At 42.0% G+C, this 21,265-nt stretch overlaps 1 protein-coding gene across 1 annotated transcript in view; it reads left to right on the forward strand.

Annotated features, from left to right (window-relative positions):
* TMPRSS7 (transmembrane serine protease 7) overlaps positions 1-21,265 on the forward strand; it is a 731,423-nt gene that overhangs the window by 367,507 nt on the left and 342,651 nt on the right. Inside the window, exon 14 of the mRNA XM_069636244.1 lies at positions 17,887-18,023. Coding sequence (XP_069492345.1) covers positions 17,887-18,023 — 137 coding nt within the window. The remainder of the gene's footprint in view (positions 1-17,886; positions 18,024-21,265) is intronic.

Here is a 21,265-nt window from a genome sequence, read left to right on the forward strand (position 1 = left end):
TTTGCTAGATTTTGAGGACTTGATATTATACCTGGAGAGAGTGTAGCCTTTTTACCCACTCTCTCATGTATTTTGATGTGTTTTTTACTCTTGTGTTCTTTGGTTATGGAGTTTTAGACAACTCCATAGGCATAATCTTTTCATGTGTGTCACACAGCACCCTCGATTCAGTGACACAGGGAAGCCTTTTAGGCTATACCAAGGTTTGAATACCTTCTCTGAGATAAACTACTGTTTCCCAGATAAAGTAAAGGGAAATTGTCTTTACTAGTCTTTTCAAATTCCTAGACCCAGCACACCCTATCTTACATTAGAGTGCTGGAGGGGATACCTAATATCCCCTATGTCTAGAAACTCATGTAGCAGTCAAATGCTACCCTTTCCTCTTGAAATGGCTGGTGGCAGTGGTTTTACAACAAACTACCATGGTTTTTCACAACCGCGAACACCGGTAGCGTTAAATCACAGGAGCCATGTTTTTCAAGATGGCGCCTGAGCCTCCTTTGTTTAAACGGGTCCCGGTATTCTTTTTTCACCATTTCTTTGTGGGAAGGTCCTTCTAGAGTTTGTCTATGCGCGCCAAACCAGGTTTGGTCCCTTTTTTGCAACGCCTTTGGCGGGCTTCAGGACTGAAGACTGCCTCTGGCGCCCCAGTGTCTGGGGTGGGCAGGAAGTGTGGGAGGTACCCGAAACGCCATGTTTGTACAAGACCCAAATGCACTCTGGCGTGATTGGCTGGCTGACTGTCAGGCAGGGAGAGCCACCCTGCTGGGTGAGTGGCAGCTAGGCTGGAATGAATGGAAGAAAACGGTTTCAAAGGTGAGTCTCTTGGCGTGGAAGGCAGAGTCGACCACTGCAACGAAAGAGCCGAAGACGAGCTGGAAGATGACGACTGCTGCAACTCCTGAATTGTTGGTTTGCCCGGTGAAGCCCTGCTGCAGGTCCGAATCGCCAAGTTCATCTCCACAGAGAAGCCCTTCACAGACGGCTTCTCCCTTTGAGTTGGTGGGACCAATCAACTCATAAGGCACCTGGACACCATTCTTCTAGCTGGTTGTATTTTTCTTAGAGTGCTGCAGGAAACTGAATAGCCAGGGAGAGGGACACCAGTTGTGTGCTTAATGACAGCGACCGGAATCGAAGACCTGCTTTTGACAGCTTTTTTGGACAAGTGCCTGTGCAGTGCAGGAGTCCCCCGACGTCCTCCCTCTTGTCCCCATGACTGAGGCTCAGGAACAGCAAGATCTGAAGGAACCAACGTCTTCGGCTGCATCTTTTTCTTCATTGTAAGTTACTGTGAAAACCCGACCGAGAGAACTTACCTCTCACCGCGAAAGTGCATGAAACATTGGCAACTTGCAGGCCTAGTCAGCCTGTGACCCGACATATGAATCTTTCTTTTACGAACTACTTCTAAGAACTTTGGCAAAGACTTTTCCATTTAACTTCCAGAACGACTTGATCCGATCTGATACAAGACTTTAGCCCATTGACTTTGGCCTAACCAATTGCATTTGAATCAGCTCCTCTGGTGAACTCAAACTATTTGCACTGTTTAAGAGTAACTGTAATATCTCTTTTATTAACTTGTGCCTTTTTTCTCCTACTTCAAATGCTATGAATGCCATTTGCTCCTCCTTCAAAGTAGTTTAAATGCCTCAGAACCTGATATTGTGAAGTACTGAAGTATATTTGTGTCTGATATAGATTGCTTACTTCTAGTGTATGTTTTCTAACTGACTGTGAAAAAAATTAATACGTGTTTTACCAAGAAACCATGGGTATAAGTGTCTATCTGAATACTTGTAATTATAGACCTCCGTGTAACATCCTTACAGCTCACATTCCCTCTTGAGATAAGCCTGACTGCTCAGCAGCGCTACCACAAAACTGTGTAGTACAGACTTATACCAAAGGTTGATTTTGCTTACACCTGCAGTCTTAGTTGTGTGTAGTGGTCCGAAAGGGTACTGCATACAAACTCTACCTAACACAGTGGACTTTCCAAATGTCATTGTTTGCTGTTTAACATTTGGCTTTGATAATACTTGTTACCTCAGATTGTTCTTTTGACAGCCGCAGACTGGAACTTAAAAATTGCTTTCTGGCTTTTTTCAGTGCCGAGGTCTTTTCAGACCAAACCGCTAAGAGTATTGGCTTGATCATGTACACACAAAGAAGACTTTTAAGGAATACAGGGAATTGTCATTTTTAGGGGGGGTTGTTGAAATCCCTCTGGTGGGAGTTCCAAGTAGCAAGTCAGGTTGTTTCAGTCAGTTCCTGTAAGGTGAAGGTGTTTCCGGTTTGCCCCTACCCAAAACTGATGTTTGAGGTTGGTTTGTCTGACAATATGGTTGCCATGACTCAGACCTGTCAGGCTCCATGGGAGCACCAATTGCTTGCAGACCACTTACTTCCGAACACCTCCAGTGTGACTAACTAAGAGGTAAACAGTCCTATTTTTAAATTCCAGTCGGGTGGTTGGGAGGAAGCTGACTGTAAGTCTTGATTATGTATAGCCACTGATGGGAGCCAAGAGTTTTCTTTACTGGCATGACATGACGCAGACTTTCTTGTTTTCTCTGCTAATCTCTGGTAAATATCTGTTGCAACAGGAAACGTAAAGGGTAGCGCCTGTTTAAAAAAAATGAATAAATGTGACCTCTGGTAAATAATAATCTGGTCAGGAATAAACATGAACATTTATTAATTGAAAATAATAAATTATTATTAATTGGGACAGTTGGACCTCATGCATGGTGAATGTTTATCCTCCTCAGGACCTTTCAGTGGAGTCTTTGGTACTTAGGTTCTCTCCCATCTCACGAATGCACAAACATTGTCTGTGTATTTTAAGAAGAATTGTTATATTGGATGAAAGGATCCAAAATTATGGACACACATGGGTACCGGACAGTGTAAGAAAGCCCCCATGCCACCTAAAGGGACAACTGCCCACCTGATTTACGCAAAGTAAAATAGTGGCAATAGTGAGTACATCCAAACCTAACACACCATGAAGCCGAAGAATCAGCATAATCAGTTCCTGCTTGAAGGTGCTTCCCACATAGAATGTGTAGATAATTTAAAGCACACATTAAAATCAAGGGAAAAAAAGATTGGTCTGAACAAATTGGGGACTTATGCCACCTGGAATGAGGAGGCATCAGAATCACAAAACGCATCCAGAATTAGGTGGCTCAAACATTCAAATCTTATCTGCAGGATCAAACTAAAACCTTAAAAACAAAGAGTGAATCAGGAAAACAAAGAGGTGGCACCCACTCAACTTTACCACCAAATAAATATAACAAATAGGTATATTCAACAGTGTACTATGCCCATTCCTTAGGGGATGCCTGTGAACAGTGTGAATAGTACAACCCAGACTATTACTCTGTCTGCCACACTCCAAAAGAAAGCAAGGTGGCAACACCCACAGAGGCCTGCAATCCAACGCACAGCCCATTTCCGATCGAACACCGAACATGTCTCAAAAGTCACCAGCAAGCACTGACTTCTAGACACCAACCCCTGGGGAGATGACAACCCCCAGATTCTTGCAAATACAGGTCACATCCTTGTTTACATCTTCTCTGACAAAACTAAGTACAAATTATAGAAGGGACCCTCTGACCTTGAAAGTAACTTGGGTGGGGGCAACTGGCTTTGAGGCAGATTAAAATAATCCAGCGATTGTGTATGTAACATGGACTCCAAGAGACCTAAGGAATCTGATCAAAGAAATCCCAAACAGCATAACTTTGTCGAGGAACTCCAAACTGTTATACAGTGTTACTGCCCTGCCTGGGCTGATATGAACCAGCTCAGGAAGGTAATTATGCCAGTGGATGCTAGATATGGACTCACTCAACAGGGTCAATAGCCAACAACGGATCCAACAATGGGAATTGATTTAGAACAAGCCTGAAATAGACAGTTGTCAACAATCACTGTTTTTGCCAGGACAATACCTATTGGGGCAAGATGAACCACGTTAAAAAAGTTAGTAAAGTCAGCAGCGGACTATTTGGACCATTTGGAAATAGTGTTTACCCAGCATTCAGGTATAGTCAAGCCCAAGATACTGCTCAGGAAGCAGAAGACAATGAATTAATCACAGGCCTCTAAGACAAATTCCACGCCTAAATGGAAATGGTATATATCGAGTGGTAGAATAAACTCCTATCAGAACTTGTGATGGTCGCAAACCACTGAATAGAGTATCGAAAAAAAGAAAAACACACAGCAAGCTCAAGGAATTACAATTACAGAACCCCCAAATTCAGGGACCCATGCCAGGGAGGGAGCTTTCAGGAATCTACAAGGTGAGAGAACTAGGAAGAGGCAGATATGCCCCACAGGGAAATCAGCCTGCCAGCTAGGGGAATGCCCAGACCCACCAGGCTATAACTATTGTGGGCCAGTCAGCCACCAGAAAAATGGGTTCCTGAACAGACCACAGTGCAATAATCCTCCTCCACACCTGAGGCAGGGTATATTCCCCTATCCGAATGCCCCCAAGTGCACGCCAAATAGCCCAGCACACATGCATTTACATGAAGAGCAGAACTTAGACAGCCTAAAATGAGACCTCACCATGAACCCCCTAATACCTGTATATGAGGTTGAACTGTGTGTGCAATGTGCAGTCATTTGGGCAGACCATTTCATGTTTAGTTGGCACAGTAGCCAGTGGGTTAGCTATCCATTGCAATTGTTTTCCCCACATTCCTTTGTCATCCAAGACCATCAAAGCCGTGGGCATTTCCAACACCCTAGTGCCACATACTGGTGTGGAAACTGTGCCCATTTTCACAGGACTTATTACTGACAAAGATGCTTTCTTGGTGAGCACATCAGCCCCAATCAACCTACTGGGCAGGGATTGCGCTTGTGAAAAATTAATTGCACCATATGCTGCACTGCAGATAGATTGTTCCTGGATGTTACCAGGTCCCCATGTCAAGAACAGCTGCTAAGTGCAGTTTCGGGCACACACTGGTGTAGTCATCATAAATGCAGAGCCAGTCTTTAAGATACCAAATCCAACAGCTCCTGCTACAACTAGAAGCTAAAGATGGTTTTACACCTGTAATAGATTCAAGATGTAGGTATAATAGTAACGGCAAACGCCCTTTTAACACCCCTATATTCCAAGTTAAAATGCCAGGAAGGCTTGAACAAGATTTAGAAGCTGTTAATGCTGTGGTCATACCAGCTTACCCAGCAAATGCATAGCCAGGATTTCTTAACAAGTCGTGCATGAAGCTAATGTAGTTAGCACCACATCATGGGGATCCCACAGAGGGTATGTTCTTGTCTGAATATGTAGGAGCGACTGAGCGCAGCGTAGAAGCCTGAACCAAGCCTGTGCAGTTTGGAGAAGTTCTTCCCCCTCCTCGAGAATTCTTTTTAAAGAATGGGTTAAAATGGTGCTTTTTACAACACACATTCTGTGAAAAAGTGGTTAAAAGCCACACAGTGTATATTTTGTTTTGTAGGATAAGACAAAGGTAAGGGTGATTCAAAATCCCCAACAGTGCACAGAAGCATGTTTATGATGCCTTTGCTAACTATATGCCAATATACACATAAATGTTCATGCTGACTGTACCTTTACATGTCCATGCTGCCTGCTGGCTACAATATATGCCAATATTCCCACTTAAGTAGACACCCATATTTGCTTTGCTCATAAAGCCAGTTTTTTCTATCATAACAAAACATTCTCATTCTGGCTCTGCCAATGAATGCCAGTACCCCCATGTGAGAACATACTCATGTTGGGTTTGCCGTTAATGCCAGTAAACATCTCATGCCATAATAAGAAAACATGTTCTTGAAGGCTCCACAAAACCCCACCGCACCTTGTTAGAACAATCATCATGTTGGCTTTACCCTTAATGCCAGTACAAAATGCATTGCTACAGTAAGGATAAATGTCCTTGCTAGCTCCATGAATGTCTCTCCCCCTGCTATGTAAGAACACAAATGTTGACTTTGCCCATTACGGGAGAAATACATATCATGTCACAGTGAGAAAACATAATCTCCTTGCTATATGAACAAATGCCTACCCCTCCATTATGTGTGGACACTCATCATGTTGACTTTGCGCTTAACACCACTAGAAAATGCAATGCCTCAGTACAGAACTATTTCCATGCTGACTGTGCAAATGTGACCACCCCACACATCATGTTGGCTTAGCCCTTAACGCCAGTAAAAAATGCAATGTGACAGTAAGGAACCATTTTCCTGCTGGCTCCACAAATGCCCCTTCTCCCCCAATGTAAGTGCACACATCATGTTGGAGTTGCCCGTAATCTTAATATGAATACAAAATACCATTCCACAGCAAAGAAACTCCAGGCTGATTGGCCCACTGTAGTATACACCTCTCCACCCCAGCCCAAGCATTATTCCAAATAATAACAAATAATCATGTTGCGATTGCCCAGAAATGCTGGTAAAAGAATGCCATATCACTTTAAGAAAATGTCTATGCTCCAATGCCTGGCCCAATCCCTCCCCACATACATACCCATTTACAGACACAGCATCTCTCTCAAGCATTCACAGACACAGAAATTCACATTGAATTCTCATACACATGCGCACTTACACCTATACATAAACGTAATTCACACCGCACTCTCCTTCATACGTGCAATTAAACAGACACACTCTTGCATGCATGCATCCACACAAATATGCATATATGCAGATCTGACACCCTCAGACTCACATACAAACATGCTTTGATTGTTTCTTATCTGTTTTGAGACCAGCAACAGAATCAATGCTCCTCTCCGGGCCTACTGCTCCTGCCCTCCAGACATACAGGAACTAGGAAGTAACCATTTCTTCCTGGTTCCTGACATGTGCAGTGGAGACAGAGTGCTTCCATCCCACTCCATGCTAGTGGTTATCACCTCCAGAGCAAACATTCAAAGATGTTGGTCGGGCCTTGCCCTATCAGACCCTACAATGTCTATGCCCTTGTTTTCCAGTAGTCCAAAACCAATGCTAATAACCTGAATTCCCCCAACTGCCACCCATTTCACAGTGGTGGGTTTGTGATCAGCAATTTTGTCACACAGTCTGTATCTGTTCACCTTTTCTTATCATGGATTCCAGTAGATGTGGACTAGGCTCCCACAGGGGTATACAGAATCACACCCACTCTTCTCACAGCAGCTCAGAAAGGATCTAGATGACATCAGATTCCCTGGAAAAGCAGTTGTAGTCCAATATGTAGATGATATTTTGCAAACATCACTGTTATATAGAGTTTGCAAACAAGATAGGCAGATAGAGCACCACACACTGTGGGTAATACTAAGCAGCGCTCAGATGCCTGAGGGTTTGTAGCGCTATATACATGTAAAATTATTATTTATTTATTAGTTACACAGAGCATTGCAGCATAATGAATTTAAGAGAGTGAAATGGTATGTGATGAAACTGGGTGAGAATAGAGTGCATCATTAGGTTACTGGTCTTGAGGATACTGTGTACATTTGTAGCATTCTCATTAGCTGATCTTGAATTATTTGTTATAGATGTGTTGCACATAGAAAGGTTGACATTTCTTTCCTTCCTGCTGGTTTGGGTGAAGTCTGCCTTGTTTGTGCAACATCACCGATTCTTTGGGGCTTGCCAATGGGTTTTCTCACCCAGGTCTGATTCTTCAAGATGTTGACTTGAAGATCATAAAGGGGATAATGTGCTAAATGTGTCTTGTTGTCCTGATTGGGTCAGTTTGGAGACATGTATCTGTCAGGGTCATCTTAAAGAATTATGGGCCCCGGGGCACAGACACCTATGCCCCCCAACCCCTACACCCTGAATCAAACAAATTAAGGGATCCAGAATATTTGGTTGTGCCCCCTCGCCCCAATCCACGCACAACCTACAGCTTGATATGCTGCCCTGCAGCAATCAAAATATGTGTGGATACTCACTTCCAGTTTCCTTAACCTTTTCAGATTTGTTGGAATCAGAATAACAAACAACCGACAGTTTCAATGACTTTTTTGTAGGCATGAGATAGGCATTTTCCACTCGCTACCCTAATGGTGCCACCTAGCCATAAGATGGCAACATCTGGAAAATGGTGTGAGTACCTGGGTATATGGTAGCTGTTCCTGGAAAATGCCTATCGAACAACTGCACAAGCCAAAAGCTATTGCGTATGCCAATGCTTGTTTTTAACAGGCGTTCAGTGCAAGGACATGCGTACTGCTTAAAAATCAAGTGGGTGAAGGCATACTTGGTGAAGACATGTTTATTGCACAAGTAACACATTTACAACTGAAATTAAGCCATTGGTTCTCAGGAGACTGTTTAGAAAGAAAACTCTCAGGCTAAAGTGTTATGATGCAGCTTGCAAAAGCTAGCTCAAAGAGATCCAAGGAGGATGTGTTTTGGGTGTGAATGGGCATAGGGATTAGCATACCTATTGTCAGTGGACGGTGGGTAAAACAATTGAATACACACATGCTGTTTATCCCTCCTCACATCCCATCTCCCTTCTTGCTGTACGACAATGCAATAGTTTTCGCCTAATAGCTAAAACGGAAAATGGCAGCCATGAGGAGGGAGTAGTTTTAGATGCAGGACACAGATCAATAGCCATATGAAAAAGGTACATACACGCTAGCATAGGCAGAAGACTAATATTAGCAGATTTAAAAGTGATCAAGCATGAAGACAGATTGAAAGCAATGGGAATGGTACACATACCATTGCACAGAAGATATTGTGGGTATAAATCAGAGGCCCCCAGGAATGTGCATTTATGCTAACATAGACTGGGATTATAAGAGAGCCATTGTTTTAAAGTTGTATTAATATTAGTCAGAGAAGAAACAAATTACTTTGTGGTGTGCAAATTGTCAATGCCACCATAAATATATATGAAGCAACCACATAGGTAGTTAAACCATGAGTGAGACTTTTTTAAGAGAATACCCTGAGAACTAAATCCTTTTAGGGGCTGACAACCCAAACTGTTTAGAGAATGGCATATTTGACAGGTTAGGCACTGCAAGATTAAATTAATTGTCCAGGATCACACACGTTGCTATGCAAGTGAAGCTGAGATTTGAGCTTTCTGAAATTTCTGCCCTTGGCACATTATTTCCCAGTTCTTATCTTAGAGCAAGGTCCAATTGTATTTTGAATGTTTGACTCGCATGAACTAAACTAATGCCCTCTTTTTGTAGAACTGACTTGGCAAGTACACAAATAACATAATAGCCTGACATCACAACATGTAAATGAAAAACTTTATAGAAGCATGTTAATAAAAAAGGAGAATTGTTCCAGCTTAATATCCTCCATCATCAAGGCAGGTGTACACGTAACAGAATATTAATTTCTGTGAACTTAAAATATTGAATCAGGGTTTTTCAATTGTTTATTAAAGCTTTAAATAAACTATGGACTTGTTGACTTTTATTTAGGATGTGGGAAACTACCTTTGAAATTGTATAAGAAAGCAAGACATGTCTTGTGATAATTTTGCACACCGGAACATATTCTCACCAGGGGACAGTGATGTTTGGTTAGCTCTCTTCATTATAGGAACCCTTTACTCAAATGGCATACATAAAACGAAAGATTCGGAAATGGGCTAAAGAAAGTCTCCACTGTGTAAGAAGACAAGCATTCTCATGTAAGGCATCAGAGTATTATACAGTGAGATAAGTTGATTTTGCTAGGATCATTGTATTGTCCGCTGGCAAAGCCAGAACATGAGCCTCAACATTTCGGTTTCGCACTCTTTAATTTGACTACCTAAATACCTTTCCCGGCTTGCACGTTATGCTCTTTATTGGGGTGGCTGCTAGTTTTTACAACCCTCATTTAGATGAATCAAACTCTAGACCTGCAACATATTGAGGTTATGTTACTTTTTATACCTAGTGCAGTCTAATGAGGTACACTGTTTTGTATTGTAGCAGTTGTTACTATCACAAAAGTATATATACATGCAGGTTTATCAACCTCAGAAATTGGAAAGACTGAGTCTACCTTTCTGGAATTTGGTACTGTGATCTAGCATTTCAATGCAAATCTCTGTAATGAGTGTTTAACCCACTGAGCGATCTTCTGAAAAATCGTGGCTTTCAAAGGTATCAATATGCCTTTCAACTTTCAGGATTCCATATGATCATTATATTCCTCACCGAAGCCTGAGAACGCTACAGGTGTTGTGCTAAAGTGAACAGACACACTGGGGCAGATTCTCAAAATTGAGTGCAAATGAAAAAAGTGCAGAGGATGCCCTTTTTTCATTTGCGCTCATTTAAATAATGTGCAAGTTACCTTATTCTCAAATGTGACTTGTGCATTTCAGGTGTCGCTGAACAGCAAAAACGAAGATGCGCTCTCAGCCTCCTTAAATAAATTAGTGTCAGGAGCCTCCTCATGACATTCATTTATTTTAGGCTCCGTGCCCCCCGTCACTGTAGAATGCCATAAAAAAATTAAAAATAACACATAAAATGCATTTCTATCCTTCTTCCACTGCTCTCCCACGTGAAAGGAATATGCATGAAAGACTCAGAAATGAATCTATTGTGCATTGGGCCTCCCCTTGCACCCAATCCAAACAGGCGCAGTGGAAGATCTTTAGTTTTTGCATGTTTGAAAGCACATCCTATTTGTGGTTGCAGAATGCGCTTTGAAATGCACAAACATGCCCCTTTATTTTTGCAAATGAGCAAAGGGAGGGAAAGGGGCACCAGTATATGATCATCTAAGATGCAAACATCCAGAGGCCCTTTGTGGATTTAGGTGCACATTTATTTGGTGCAAGTGATGATATGATATGATATGATATGATATGATTGATATGATATGATATGATATGGCATATATACACAAGTGTGTCTTGGTTCAACAGGACAAGTAGGGGGAAACAGAGGGAGGACAAAACAACAATCTTACTAGGCCTTGTGTCTTTCAGATCACGCAAGCTCGGGGGGGAGAGCAAAAGAGAGAGGGATATGGAAAAGTGGAAAAAGGGAGGGAAGAGGGAGAAGTGCAGGTATCAGAGTGCAGCTGGTAATCAGCGGGTGGCTAATAAGTGCAGACAGAGGGTGGACTGTAGGGTTACAGATACAGACCACAAGGTGGCAAAGGGGGGCAAAGAGGCAGTGCAGTTGCAACTGGAGAGGCAGGGACCTGGTCCTTATTTCAGAGGGTGGCCAGGTGACCAGGTGTGTGGAACCGAAGGGTCATCAGCAGGGGAGAGGAAGAGAGAAATCTGAAGCGAAGAGGAAGGTCTTGAGTTTCTTCCAGAACCGTAGATGGTTCTTCTCAAGCTTGAGAGAGGCAGAGAGGGTGTTCCAGAGGGAGGCCGCAGCCAAAGAAAGAGATCTGCCCCAAACTCTATGCTTGAAAAAGAGACTGACCATTGGAAAGTTGGAGGTGGATAAGCAGAGAGCTCGAGAAGGGAGATACTTAGGAAGAGAACATTGGAGGTAGTGCGGTCCCAGGCCCCAGAACGCCTTGTGGATAATGCAGAGGGTCTTGCACTTCATCCTTGCCGCCACTGGGAGCCAATGAAGAGATTTCAGAGCTGCAGAGATACTATCCGTGGGCTTGAGGCCAAGGACAAGTCCTGCAGTCCTGTTCTGGATAAGTAATAGAGGATAGAGATTTAGTAAGAGACTGTTGCAGTACTCCAGCCTTGAGAGACCAAGAGCTGTGGAGAAAGTGAGCTTCTGCGGAAAGTGAGGAAGGGAAGAATATCTCTGAGGAGGTGAAGCTGATAGTGTGACTTCTTAGAGATGTCGGAAATGTGAGGTGAGAAGTAGAGGGTGGAGTTGAAGATGACCCCAATGTTGTCAGCCTCACAGGTAGGAGAAGGAAGAGGACCCGGAGTGGGCGGCCAGAGAGAGTGAGAGAGGAAGGGAGGGAGCTTGTGGAAAAAAGGTTTAAGAATATGGTCCACTGTGGGTTCTAGAGTGAACGCAGAAAGCTTCCCAGGGTTAATTGAAAAAAAAGAATATAGTTGTGAACCACATTCAGGCAGCAGTTTTAGAGCTGTAGCAGAAAACCATAAAACATCCTGTCATGTGTTGTAAATATTGGGCTCTGTCTTCTTTGAAGATGACAGTCATGGGCTCTCCCCCCACAGATGGGAGTCCGGGCATGAGCCCCTTTAGCCCTCCCATGAAGACGTCTCTGATATCTTTATCTGGCATTCCTAGTTGCTTCAAAAGGACTGGGAACCCTGTTCTCTAGACACCCAGGGCGCGTTTGCATTGAGTCCTGATGGGTCGAATTGCCAACATTGAACTGATGTTTTGATTGTCTTAACTCCTAGGGGACTGGTTGGGCTGAGACCTAACAGGGCTAGCTAGTTGGTGGCTTCACACAGGGAGTCTGTGGACATTAGAAGCATAAGGAAACCGTTTACAAAACTAACTCTGTTGTGGCTTGTATCTTGATTGTGCTGTTGTCTTAAATGTTGATGTTGAGGTTGCTTTTTGCAGGTGATCTTTGGTGGGTGCACACACTGAATTCACCTTGAACTGTAACTACAATTGCATCAACCCAGTGCTTTCATATGAAGTGATATGTGTTTGCAATTAGGGTCTCAGGGTTGGATGGGCTGGAGTGTTTCTTTAAGTTTTTCCCCTATTTTTGGTGATAGTTGTGTTGGTTATTTTCAAATGTGCCATCTCCTAATGGGGAGTGCCATGGTCCTGAGGAAGGTTTAATGGTAAGAGTATGTGAAGGGTAGGAAACTGTAAGGAGTCTTCAGTGTAAGTTGGAGGAAGGTATTTTGGTGTCTGACAACCCTATGGTCTGTCTTTCAAGTTTGGTAATTACATTTTTTAAACTGCATGGCAATTTTGGGGGCATCTTGTTTGGGGGATTAGCGGGATGAGGAAGATATAGATGGCTGTTGGGGAGAGGGGAAGTTGTTCAAATAATTTGCTTGCAGCTAAACGTTAATATGGGAACCAAGGAAGGAATGTAACCATCAGGAAGTAGGGATGCCAGTAGATGGTATATCCCTATGACTTTGATGGGGCAATTTTTCTATGGAGTGGCCCTCACAGAACAGAGTAGTCAAGGGGAGGCATCCCTAGATTAATAGAGGTGGGCATAGCTAGCAAGCAGGATTATCCTGGGATAAGAGGGGTAATCTGCTGTCTTGTACGGTGGTGTGGGGCATATTTATGGCATCCAATAGTATCTTGAGGTAGGAGAGGGGTAAAACTGAGGTGAAGGGTAGAAGGTAACAGGGGTTAGAAGAGTGAGTAAAGATACAGGGATCATGCCAACTGGAGGTGGCATGGAAAAGAGGTGCAACTAGCATTAGCAGGGGGAGGATAAAGGAGGATAGGATAGTGTACCGGAATAGGTGTGCAGGAAGGAGAGTGCAAGGGAAGGGTGGGAGGACTGGAGAATGAGATGGGTCTGGCAGGTGCATAGCCTGATGGCATGCCAGAGGTTCAATTATGGGAACAATCAAGGGTGCAGAGAAGTGTCAAGTAAAATAGGTAGTTGCGAAGCAGAGGTCAGTGTGTCTGGAGGGTCTTAGAAGCTGGAGAGGTGACATGCTAAGTAGAAGGTCTAGGGAGATAGGAAAGGGAGAACACGGAGTGTAAAGGGGTAAGGAAGAGATTGGCATGCTGGAGAGGGGTCAAAATTGTCAATGGATACAGTGGGCGCAGTGACATGAGAAGCTTTGTGCTGATGTTCAAGAATAGGATGGTGATACTACAGTGGGTAAGTTTGTGCAATATGCTAGTAATCGAAGGATAGAGGAATGGTAGACATGGGTGGCTAGGTTTTGAAAGTAGGCTTGTTTTGTTGGGTGAATGACGTTGCACCAAATAGGGGACGTGGAGAATGTATAGTCACCCAAGAGTGAATAGTAGAAGGCAGCTGATTCAGGATACAAAGGGTACAGGGAGTGGTGCACAGTGCACAGAGGGGTGGGAGCAGGGGGTTGAAATTGTAGGTCAGAAGGGGAAAGCTGGCATGTCGGGAAGGTTGTACTAGGAGGTCAAGTCCATGTTGAGGGTGCCAAGCAGGCGGAATACATCGGACAGGATGAAGGTTGGGGGCTTGTGCTGCAAATGTAAGGCATAGAAGAGCAGCTGCCGGGTTTTGGGAGAGATGTTGCATTACAATGTAGGGAAGGTGACAACCAAAGACAGGGCGACTGCTGCACTTACCAAGCCAACAAAGATCATAGGGAGCGGAGGAGCCTAGCAAACAGGTTTAGTTATTTGCCAACTGCCCTTTACCTGTCCCCAGTGACACTTCCTGTAGGAGGGGACAATTTATGTGGGGCATGTACCAGGTGAGGCTCCCCAGACCAACCTTGTCCATCTGTTGGTGTTCTGGGGTTCCTGGGGTGATGTTTGCAATCTAATGGGCTACAGGCCCACCGCTTATGGAGCTGAGGTTAAACTCATTTTAGTTGTTTAAATTCTTAAGGCCTTCGAGTGCCCAGACACATGGGCTTTCCCAGACCATCTCTTGGCACACTGGTGTTTCTGTACTGTTCAGGGCTAGCTGATGGGCTGGCAAACCACAGATTATGTGGCTACAGTGTGAGAAAGAGTATATGCGATGCCTTCAAGTTGTTTTAATGTTCCACACTTCTGCAGACCTGGTAAAGGGGGGTCAATCTGGGTCAACCATGGGTGCACTGATGTTTCTGTGGAGTGCTCGACTGGCTCATAAGCAGGCTACCCACTATTCATGTATGAAGGTTGTGGGTGTGATTGCTGTGCCAGCTAGAGATTTTCTAGTTGGGTGTGTGGCAGATTTCTTATATTAACAACACAAAGATTTATATTTTGGTAACTCACTAGTTTATTGTGAATTTGGTGCAAAGATTCCTCATTGAAATGTTAGATTCCCACGATTCCTCATACAGTCATACATTCCTCCTCATAAAGTGATACATTACTCAAATTAATATATTCCTTCTAGTAAAATGATAAGTTCCCTTGTATCCAGGCATGTTCAATTTCGTAGTTACCCATGAAGAGGTTAGCATAAGAGGTGCGTATTTAGCTCCCATTGCAGTTCCTTGAAGTTGATGGAAAAGTTGGTTGTTAAAGGGAAAGATGTTCGTAAGTGTAAATTCCAGCATGGAAATAACACCCTATTTCATTCATAATTTGATATCAATCATGATTTTAGAAAATATCTTGTGGTTTCTAGACCTTTTGGATGTTGAATATTGGTGAAAGGGGATGTCACATCCAGTGTTACTACTCTGTAACTGCCAAGCCAGGAGATTGAGTCTGATTGATGTATCACATGGGTGGTATCTTTGACATATGCTGCCAAGCTTCATGCTAGAAGTTGTAAATGAACATCAACATATGCTGATACCGTTTCTGTAAGGGAGCCAATTCCATTATTGATTGTTGGAAATACAGTATTCATAAAGTTATACCTCTTCATTCAAACGACCCTTCATTCAAACGACCCAAAATAGCACCACTTTTTACTCATTGTTCTCCATTGTCTCATTAAGTCAGGAAGAGGGTTGGTTTTAAATCTTTTGTAGCAGTCTTTGTCATTCAAATGGTGTAATGCTTCTTTAATATAGTCTATCTTGTTCATGATGACTATGTTGCCACCCTTGACTGCGGCTTTGACAATATAGTCAAGATTATTTTCCAAGGTTTTTAAGGCTTCTCTCTCTCTTAGTGATAGATCATGATGAATTTTAGGTTTCTGATTTTTTAGATAGATTTTTCCTAAGTCCTCTGTTACTGTTCTTTTAAAGAGTTCCACTGTGCTGTCTGTTGGTAAGGGTGGTACAAAAGTGGAATGAGGTTTAAAGTTTGTTTCCTCAGCCAAATTGAGGGTATTTTTTGTTCTCTCATGAAGCTTTCCAGAGAGTAATCTTCTTCTACCCCTTGAATATTTAGTAAACATACCGCAGATTCAGACATTTCCAGTTATGTTTGAGGGGCTTGGAGTAAAATCTTCTTGAGTTGTTTTTTTGGATGCCATTTTAAAGTATGTTTTGAGTTTAAGTCATCTGCAGAATTTATAAATGTCAAGGTTGGTTTGAAAATAATTGGTTTGTTGAGCTGAAAGAAAGCCCTTTATTCAATGCTAACTTTAAGTCCTTACTAATGGGTAGATTAGATAGGTTCAAGGCTAGGTCTATTAATTGCATCCTGTGTTTTTGTGTTGGGATCTTGTTTGCACACTTGGTGAATCTGCGTTTGGGTTTCTTAATACCGCCTCTCTTCCCTCTTTTGTGGATCTTGTTGAATTCAATGTACTTTGGTCTGAGGAGGTATTCCTGCTTTTATTACTGCTTCTATGATAGATGTCTGTTTGTGAAAAGCTGTATCTGGTGCTCTTTTTGTACTGTCTTGAGTTCTAAAAAAGACAATCTGTATCTGGTGTGATCGTTTGTATTGCGGTTTCTTGATCTTTATCACTGTTGCTTGCTGAGTCTAACTCTGAAAAAGAGGGTGATGACCTGATCTCCACTTGTATGACTACTTTCCTTGACGTCGGTGTACTGAATGGTCTTAAGTCATGTTTTTTATTAAAAGTATACATTCTTTGGTTTTTATAGTCATTTTCATCTCTTATAAACCTCTGTTTTTTATTTTGGAGTTCTGTAGTAAATTTCGCCAGGTAGTCATCAAGAATTTGGTCGTTTTTAAAGGTTTCTTCTGGTAGATTCAGGTTTTCACCAAAAGGTTTGCATCATGCCTGCATTTATCTAACCACTATTCATGTAGCAAAGGGTTAGAGAATGCATGTGTGATGTGTTGTAGTCGATTTATTTTCAACATTGTTGTGTGCCTGGTTACCCCAGGCTGCCCAGATCAATCCCGATCAATCTCTTGATGTTCTGGGGTTTCTATGATGCTCTGGGCCTGCTATTGCGCTGCCAATCCTCTTCTGATAAAAAGTCAGGAAGGTTAACAAGTAAAGTGAGCTACATCCAGTAATTCTGAAGTATTTTATTTTCTGGCATTGGATTTGTGAATATGTATTTTCTGGCATAAAACTGTGATGAACATTATGCCTCGTAGCACAATATTTAGAAATTGAGTTTTATTTTTTATCCTATAAAATATATAAAGCATTTGTGATCTTCTTGTGCAAAATAGGAGTACAAAAATCATTCCCTGGGTTCCAAACACATGTCACTTTTGGTAGGTACTGGCCTGGACTTTTTCTCTTGGGCACATCAAGGTATTTTGATATGAAGTGAAATTAAACGACTGGCTGCTGTGCCAAAGATTGACATATTTGATTGATTGCTGAGTTTTCCATCAGGAATGAATATACTTCATAAATATGTGATGTAAACTACATAACCCACTTTTTCCAATGTTCTTGCAGCAAAACCTCCAAAACTCAACTGAGAGATTTGGCTCACTTGCTCTGCTAGCTCACAAAGGGCAACATTGTGTTAATATTTAAATAATTTCCAGGGTTACATTGTTTCCAGGACTAGATCTTGTAGAACTCCTTCGGCAGAAAACCATCTGTCTATTTGTCTTGAAGATGCGGTCATGACCCCAAACTTTGAGCGCTTTTGAAAGAAACATTATCAACGATTAAAGATATGTGTTATGATATGTCAGTGCAACCTCAGGCCATGAGAGTACATCAGAGTATTTGCCCTTAAGAAGTAATGTTCTTTAAATCACCAAGAACAAAATGATAATAGACACAGCTTCATAATTTGGCAGTGGAAGTTTCCATGTGTGTGTATATAACATTATATTATAAATATCCAAGTACCTTGTCCCAGGAAATTCAGAGAGTCTAATAATTTGTACAGTTATGTGTTCCCCTGCCAGGCCAGTAATGAATATTACACATATACCTTTTTATTTTCCATTTCAGGTACTGCGGTTATTACATTGATTATCCAACAGTTTTCTATGCTGCAAATTCTGTTGTAAACATTGAATTCCAATGCAGTTCGAAGATTTCAGAACAGCCATTGATGGCTGAATATGGCAACTATGACATCAATCACCGTAAGACATTTACGTGGTGCTTTACTTTCTTTCCTCGTGTAGTACACATGGATTCACTACATGATGAACACTGTTCTATCACAATACTGCATTCTGGTATGACTTTATCTTATATGATGTGCATGGGCAATATGTAAAAAATGTGACTCAGAAGGCTATATAATTTTTGTCAAAATTGACTTACCAATAGCTTCTTTTAATTCAAAAAGAGTATTCTTTTTTTAAAAATCCAGTATTTTAATGTGCTGCAATTTGTAGGCCACTGACTAAAAGTTGACTTTAGCAACCTGATTGTATTCTACTTCATGCGAACAGACATCCTTGATTTGCTTCTGGTCAATAGAACACGCAAAACAGGTCTTTGCTTCATATGGGGAACTAACAATGGCATTGCTCCTATATCAAATTCAAACTATTAAAAAGTAAAAATATATCAAGAATGATGCGTAAATCAGTTGCAGCGATCGTTTTTGGGTAATATCTGCTCCAGATGGAATCTCTACTCTCTACTGCACTGCAGGAGACAAACTCAAAGCAGACAGACAGATGGCCCTGTAACAGCCAAGAGTAAGCCCCCTTTCCAGGTCCAAAGCTTTTATATCTTTCATAGTCATACATAATTCAATACATTGACAGGGCAGGTTTCTATGATCTCATCAAAGTGGAACGCTTCATTCATAGTAAGCAATCTAGGTGGGCAAGCATGTCAGAATAAAACAAAAACCATGCAGTGAATACATTTGTTCTCTTATTTTAACACCCATTGAATCAAGATGGAGTCCAGCTCTGTAGGGTCTTGTGCTTTTTTGTACGACAAGACACTAATACATGCATTTACATTATACTTTGAACCCGGTTATTTCCCTCACAGTTTCCCTCCTTTGAGACTTCTTTGAAACAATCTCAACTACCTTAAACCGAAAATACTCATATGCTTTTATTAGCACTAATGTTTCCACTGTCTTTAAAGAGTTAGTGGCACTCTTACAGGTGCAACTGAGTGGTCATTCAACCTAATGGAAAAAATAGTAATTCCCAATTAATGTGGCAAATAGAATAAGGATATCATGGATTATGCAAGTCCCTCAAGATCCTGTTGACCCAGTAAGCAACCCCTTAATGACCACCCAGCAGCTATCCTCTCTTTGTGCAAGGTGGCAGAAGATGTTCAGATTCATAAAACAATCTTGATTATGTTACTAGAGTGATCAGGAGATAACTGCAACATTCAGAATCAGTCAGGCCACACCTTCCTGGTATCCACGGCCATACGCGTCTGCAAGACTGTGCTCATGGTGCATTAAGGACAAAGTATCAGTGGTGTCATTAACAACCATTTTTAACAAATGGGACAACCAATGAATCTTATCTTAGTTTACTGTGATGCCAGTTCCGGGTATAACATAACCATCCCAACAGTCAGGAATGTTCTGCATACAACCATACTACAAGTTGCATGCTGATTGGTGCTCTTGCTTTCAATCAATGGCTAAAAGCCACATTCTGTACTTTTATGGCAAGTAGTGGTGATCAATTCTAAAATCAGTACAGGAAGCAGGACAATGAGATGAAAAAGTAATGTTGCATGATCAATCCTGATTAGTCTAGGTTCAAGTGCACAACAAAGTTCATCAAGAGTTCCTTAACAAACAGCAGTTGCGGCAACAGGTCAAAAACCAGATAGCAGTCCTGGTGCAATGGGATGAAGAGACTAGCTAGGGAAAGGAATAGGGAGGTGCTTGTCACCATTCTGTTGAGTCAAAACCACTAATGAAATGCTGTTCAGGTAATTACAGTAAATAGTTAATGGTTTCTGATAACTGGGCAGATGGCTGAGGGGTTTGAATAACCCTTGATTGATCTTGGCAAAAGCCTTTTCCACTTTGGGGGACCAGGCAAGTGGTGCAGGAATCAAATCAAGAATGAGAGCAAGCAAAGGCTTCAAAATAGATGCATAGTCCCTTATCCATTGCTGATAGTATCCGAAACATTCCATGAAAATCTCTCATCTGTTTACAGATTATAGATTTGGGAATTCAAAGGATGACATCAATTTGGGTTTGAGACAGACTTTCGCCCTGCAGTGATGTCATGCCCAAAGTAATTAACTTGGGTCTAATACAACTAATGTTTTTCATTTGAGGGTTTATGGCCCATAAGAGCAAGTGCAGTTAACAGATCAAGAGAATCTTGCTGATACCCTTCCAGTGATGGTGATGGTAACAGCAAATCACCCACATACTAGACCAACAGAGACTACTCTGAACACTAGAGAGTCCAGATCTACTTTCACAATCAGAGAAAAGGGGTTTGACTCACCACAAACGGCTATGGATGTCTTGTATTGCAGATTTATATCAGTAAAGGCAAACATAAATTAATGCAGGAAACAGTGGTTGCAAGATTCAAGCCAATGGGAATGGTGGGCAGAATGGTTGAATTCACAGAACAGAAATCTTGTGCCAATCAATAAGTCTGCTTGCCAGATCTCTTAATGGAAACATTTGGGGGTATTGCAGAGGCCACAGGTCAGTACAGTGACGCCTTGTTGAAACAGAAACCCAATGACACACTTACTGCCTTCCTCTGATTCCATCGGAATTGAATATTGTGGCATACAGGGAAGCAGTGTGGTAGATTTCAAGGTGATGTATGCAGGTTTTATTTCACCTATGCATCTGACTTCATTTGCATGAGAGGATCACAATTACGGAGTACTTAATCCAACAATCCTTGTTGCAACGCGGGAGTGCTGTTCCATCGTTTGTCTGTAAGTCCAGTAAGTCAGCCACACATTCCAGGTCCTTATGTACAGGGACATATAGATAAATACCACGAGAGGAATAGTAAATCATGCATCCAATTTCTGTAGCATATCTAATCCCTAAAGTTTCACAGAAATGGAAGGGTTTAGCAGTAGGCGTGATGTTGAGAGATATCACATAAAGTAACAGCTTGCAGTCATGCAACAGGGTGAGGTAAAGGCTGCCCACCAATAGCATGTATGACTTCATTTAAACATGGAACATGCAGAAATGCAGAAGCTTTCAGAGCTTTCAGAGTGGAGCAGGTCTTTCCAGTGTCCACAAAACAAGTCACATTTGTCCCACTAACAGAGCATTCAATATAAGGAGCAAAGTGATCAAGCAAAATTAACAGTGCAATGTGTGACTGACCCTTTCGCTGTTCTATTGGTAATGCTGTTAATTTAGTCATAGCCGCTTCTATTTGCTGATCGACTT

The sequence above is a fragment of the Ambystoma mexicanum genome, chromosome 7p (genome assembly GCF_040938575.1).
Source record: "Ambystoma mexicanum isolate Mex_15411 chromosome 7p, UKY_AmexF1_1, whole genome shotgun sequence".
In the NCBI taxonomy this organism is placed as follows: domain Eukaryota; kingdom Metazoa; phylum Chordata; class Amphibia; order Caudata; family Ambystomatidae; genus Ambystoma; species Ambystoma mexicanum.